Source organism: Dipodomys ordii, unplaced genomic scaffold, assembly GCF_000151885.1.
Source record: "Dipodomys ordii isolate 6190 unplaced genomic scaffold, Dord_2.0 Scaffold462, whole genome shotgun sequence".
NCBI classification, from domain to species: domain Eukaryota; kingdom Metazoa; phylum Chordata; class Mammalia; order Rodentia; family Heteromyidae; genus Dipodomys; species Dipodomys ordii.
In genome coordinates this window covers 190,566-195,645 of record NW_012267678.1, presented here as the reverse complement: position 1 = coordinate 195,645, position 5,080 = coordinate 190,566, and the positions used below count along the sequence as shown (strand labels likewise).

The 5,080-nt window shown below is 44.8% G+C and overlaps 1 protein-coding gene across 1 annotated transcript; it reads right to left on the bottom strand.

The window, feature by feature from the left end:
* Window positions 1-429: 429 nt before the first annotated feature.
* On the bottom strand, window positions 430-2,163 carry LOC106001825 (DDB1- and CUL4-associated factor 12-like protein 2). Its single transcript, XM_013036791.1, is given in 2 exon segments — window positions 430-1,710; window positions 2,077-2,163. Coding segments are annotated over 2 exon segments (1,368 nt in total).
* Between the last annotated feature and the right edge of the window lie 2,917 nt (window positions 2,164-5,080).

Here is a 5,080-nt window from a genome sequence, read left to right as displayed (position 1 = left end):
CATTACTTCTGAGACATAAACTTTTCTTCCTGCAAAGACTTCAAAATTTGATCCTCTGCATCTCAGTCTCCTAAGTGGTAAGGATTATAAACATGAATACTTGGTAAGCATACTTTCTTCTTTCTTTTCCCCAGAATTTTCTTTTCATCGATTTGAGCACAGGGTATACAAAAAAGTTTAAAGCTTGAAGAAGACTGATTTCCAGATTACTTTTGTGTACTAAAATAAACACAAATCAATTCCTAACCAGTTTAGGCAAATGGGGATTTTGATACAATCACAGGATTCTGATAATTCTTTTTAGAGGACCTCCTTCCCCCTTTTTAAATAATTTAATCCAATGAATAAGGATCTACCACTTTCTCTCTCTGCTTTGCAGTAGACTGGTTAATTTGGTCTACTTCCACTTTGAGAAGGAAGTCATTATCCTTAGCTCCAGAGGCCTGCGTTGTTCCCACGGACATCTAGATGGACTGGTCCCCCAGCGACAAAGAGCTTCATCTCAGGCCAGTTGTAGCAGTGTGTGTACACTGCGTTGGGATAGTACTCCAAATCACCAAAGAAGTCGACCTAGAGATCATCTTCGTTGACCCAGCCTGAGCCAGTCATCAGTTTCAGCTTCCTCTCTGCAGGGTCTACACGAAGCTCTGGATTGTGTTCGGACATGTCTTCAAGGGACTTGCGGGTGCGGATGTCATACAAGAGTCGAGCACCTTGGCCCGTGCCCAAGGTGACCAGGTTCTGATAGATGCTCAATGAATGCACAGCTGTGCCACCATCAGGAGAACACAGCGGTGGAATTTTCTGTCGATGTTGGTGCACATCCAAGAAGGAGACATGAAACTGGGAACCCACTGCATACATGGACAGCTCGTCGCAGTAGGCCATGCACACATCTTCTCGGCAGTAGGACAGCCTCATGGTCAACAGTCTGGAAAGGTTGTCCTCCACTTTCCAGAGACTGAAGCAGCCATCCAGGAATACAACACCCAGCTCCCGGTTTGGGGCACTGAAAGCTATAGCACGCACTTTGCAGGCACCGGGGCTGGAAGATCCCATAGGGATAGCCTGCATTCCTTTTGGACGCATGTGGGCATACACTGGAAGGTCAGCATTCTCACTAAGGGCAACGTCCATACCGGATGAGTCAGGATTCACATGCCACATTGCCAAAGTGCTGTCACAGGAGCCACTTATGGCCACCGTTTCATTTACCCAGATGATGGTGAAGATCCAGTCACTGTGACCTTGGCGATCACCCAGGCTCATAGGATCGAAGGTAGGAAGCTTATAAACAGCCAGGCTGTTGGGGTTTTCCCCACTGGTGGCCAGCAGTGTCTTGGAGGGATTCATCTCGATGGCATGGATGCCACTGGCGTGATAGGCAGGTGCTGGGATGGGGATCATATCCCTCAAGAGCGGGATGTTGGTCATCTGGCCCGACAACACATCCACCATGAAGACCGAGCTGCACTTGGTGCCACACACCACCTGCCTGCCATTCAGCCACTATGACGTGAACACCTTTTTGACAGTGCCCAGGCCCAGGTGGCAAACCCTGAGCAGGTGTGGCAGCTTCAGCACAGCATAGTTGCACACTTGCCTCTGAAAGCCAATAGCCTCGCTGTGATCCCATGTGCCCAGCTCATGGCCCTTCAGGGACTTACACAAACGAATGGCTCCCTGGCGACGACCTCCGCCTCTTTGGCACTAAGGCGGCATCACTCTGGCCGACCTCCTAGTCCTGCACCAAAGAGGCACCAGGACCCTCATCCTGCGCCTTATGCTTCTCTTTACTTGACCTCGGGTGAGCCAGGGTGAGCATCAGCAATCACAAACCAAGGCACTGCTATGGACAATGGAGAATGTGGGAGTGGCAGTGGGTAGGCTTCAGTCCTGGAACACAGACTTCAAAGCAATGAGGCTGGGGCCACTGCCAAGTGCCACAGCTGCCACAGGGCTAAGAGGGCGGGATAACAGGTAGTCAGAGGGGTGGGGCCTGGCTGTGGACATTGGAGGTGGGTGGGTGTTAGTGTCACAGCGTGGTCATGTCACAGTGTGGCTGAGTCACATCACAAAGTGGCGAGATGCTGGAGCAGTAGTGGAGAGCAGAAGCAGCCATGGAGTTGAAGTTGGAGGAGCAACACGTGGTGGGAGAGCCATGACGTTACATAGTGGGAGGGGGCCTGACCCTGTCTCAGTGACTCATCATGGCAATGTGAGGGAGGTGCTACCTACAACAGTGCTGGACGTCTGTGGCATCCTCCCAGTCAGTGCAAACCTGTGTAAATCAAGAAACTTAGTGGCTTAGAAGTTAGCAGAAAACTTTTGGAAGACATTGACAATGAGTGAAATTTCAAAGTTTAGTGTAAAACAGGCATCACTCCTGTGTTACCCTCTCTGATAGACCAGATAAGCTCTTGTGGGAAGGTACTAGATCCAAAGTACTCCTAGTTAGGACCTTAAGCACAGTCCGGCTCATCTTCCCTCCCTCCCAGCTGTCAACTTATTTCCCACCTTTTGTTCCACAATTAGTAAATTTTGAGCAATGCCCACTGGGCAACTTTAGCATTGTTAGACCCATTATTAATACTTTAGGTTATAAGAAATGAATGAATCTCTAGCTTTGATTTGAGGTCCCCCTGTGCCAGTTGTTTTTTTATTGTGAAAATACCATACAATTACATGGGCAAGATAATGAGTACAGCATTGTTGCCTCCTCCTTTGTTTCTCCTTCCCTTCACTTCCCATTCCCCCCTGCCAAAGTTGTAAAGTTTGTTTTTCGATATAACGACTTGTACATCTCATTGTTGCAATGGGTCCACCTGTATCCCTATTTAAACAATTTATTTTTCCCTTCCCCTCCACAAATTATACCATCAAATACAGTGAAAGCAGGGGTTATACGGTAGCGGAGGGACATACAAAGCAACTGAGAAATCATCTTATAAATGTGTTAGAAACAATTGCATGAAAGCAAAAACATCTGAATACTTATCTTGGGGTTCATTTCACTTAACATCATCTTATCTGACCTTTCCTGCTTGTCTCAGACATATACTAGTTATTGCAAATAAAGGAGACCATGGGACCTCTGTTTCTTTGTGCCTGGCTTACTTCACTTAATTTTTTCCAAGTCTTTCCATTTTTGTTTTTGTTGTAATATACCTCTTCTGGTGTCCAGCTATCTCTTTGTTGACTCTTTCTCTTACCTTTTTTTCTTCTTCTTGAACCTGGCAGGATCCTATAGAAAGAAACAGCAGATGACAGAAAGATAAGGGTGTACATTTCTTCCAGTTTCTAGGTCTACAGGTAGGGAATTAGCCATGTTTATAAACCGCTTTTCTTTGTTCTCAGCTTTAGTGATTTTTGAAAGTGTAAGCACAAATTGCTCCATTTATAACTTGACACACCATCCTCTCTTAGTTCAGCAGTTTTCACAACTGCTTTGGTACAGATTCCTCATTGACAGAATAAGCTTTGCTCCAGTATGTCTTGTTGATTTGTCTTTATTGCTGTCTCAGATGGTGCCAATAAGACTCCTTTATTCCAAATTTAAGCAACAAGATCAAAATAAGTAGTTACAAGCAGGGTGTACCTGGAAGTCCTGGATTTGAAAAGCTAAATGTGACCAATAAAACATCACTCTGTGGGACTGACTGTAAATATGTTGAGCATCAAATGTCTTATGACAGAACATTTGTAGATATCATTAAGCCTTTCTAATTCCAATGAGGAACTCACAGACACAAGCCTGCTTAGTGTGGTGTCATTAATTTAGAAATTACTTTGCAAACTTTGAATCCAAGGTGGCTTAAAGACTTGGCAAACAGGAATATTAGACAATTAGTAACAATTAGCATTAGTCAGTTAAAAGGTGACCATGAAGAACTTTGACATTAACAGACACTTAAATGAACTATGACTTTGTTGCTATTTTGTATATATTGAAGCAGTATAACTTATGGGAACTGGGGCCTGGTGTAGGCAAATCAGAAGTATGTTATCTAAAAACTTTGTTTCAAACAGAGGCAACTGAATGCATTATTTCTTTGTTTTATTGTGAAAATACTGTACAGAGGGGTTACAATTACATGGGTAAGATAATGAGTACATTTCTTATCAAGCATTGTAGCCTCCTCCTTTGTTTCCCCTTCCCATCCCTTCCCATCCTCCCCATGGCCCCCCCTTCCCCAATTCTCCTCCCCCCACCACCCAACGACTTGTACATCTCATTGTTGCAATGGGTCCACCTGTATCCCTATTTAAACGATTTGTTTTTCCCCTTCCCCTCCACAAATTATACCGACATCAAATACAGTGAAATCAGGGGTTATACCATGGGGGAGGGACATACAAAGCAACAAAGAAATAATCTTATAAATGTGTTAGAAACAATCGTATAGCTGGGAAGGTGGCTCAGTGGTAGAGTGCTTGCCTTGCATGCATGAGGCCCTGGGTTCGATTCCTCAGCACCACATAAGCAGAAAAAGCTGGAAGTGGCACTGTGGCTCAAGTGGTAGAGTGCTAGCCTTGAGCTGAATCGCTGAGGGACAGTGCCCAGCCCAGAGTTCAGGTTTCACGACTGGCAACCCCCCAAAAAAAATTCCTAGAAACAATCGTATGAAAGAAGAAAAACATTTGAATACATATCTTAGGGTTCATTTCCCTAACATGAACTTATCTGACCTTTTCTCATTTCTAACAGATGCTTTTTTGACCCAAAAATTCACAACTGCCTGACAGGATGTCCCAAAATGCAAACAGCAGTGACAACTTGTTTCAAAGATAAGGATCTGTTTTAAAGCAGGTTGCATTTTTACCAGGAAACTAAGAGAATAACACCAAGTGTAGTTAAAGCAAACACAAAGCACCTAGCTTTGCATAACATAAACCCAGACCCCCTGCCTTTACCCTTTAAATACCCAACAGCCCAAGGAGTTGTGTGTCCCTCTGGTTGTCTCCTTGTGTGTCTGTGTCTGTGTCTTTGTGTCCCTATGAGAGCACTCACACTCTGCTAGAGTGTGCTCCTGCCCTTCTGTTTGCTTCTTTGTCCCTTTGTCTATTTCCTTGCTTATTT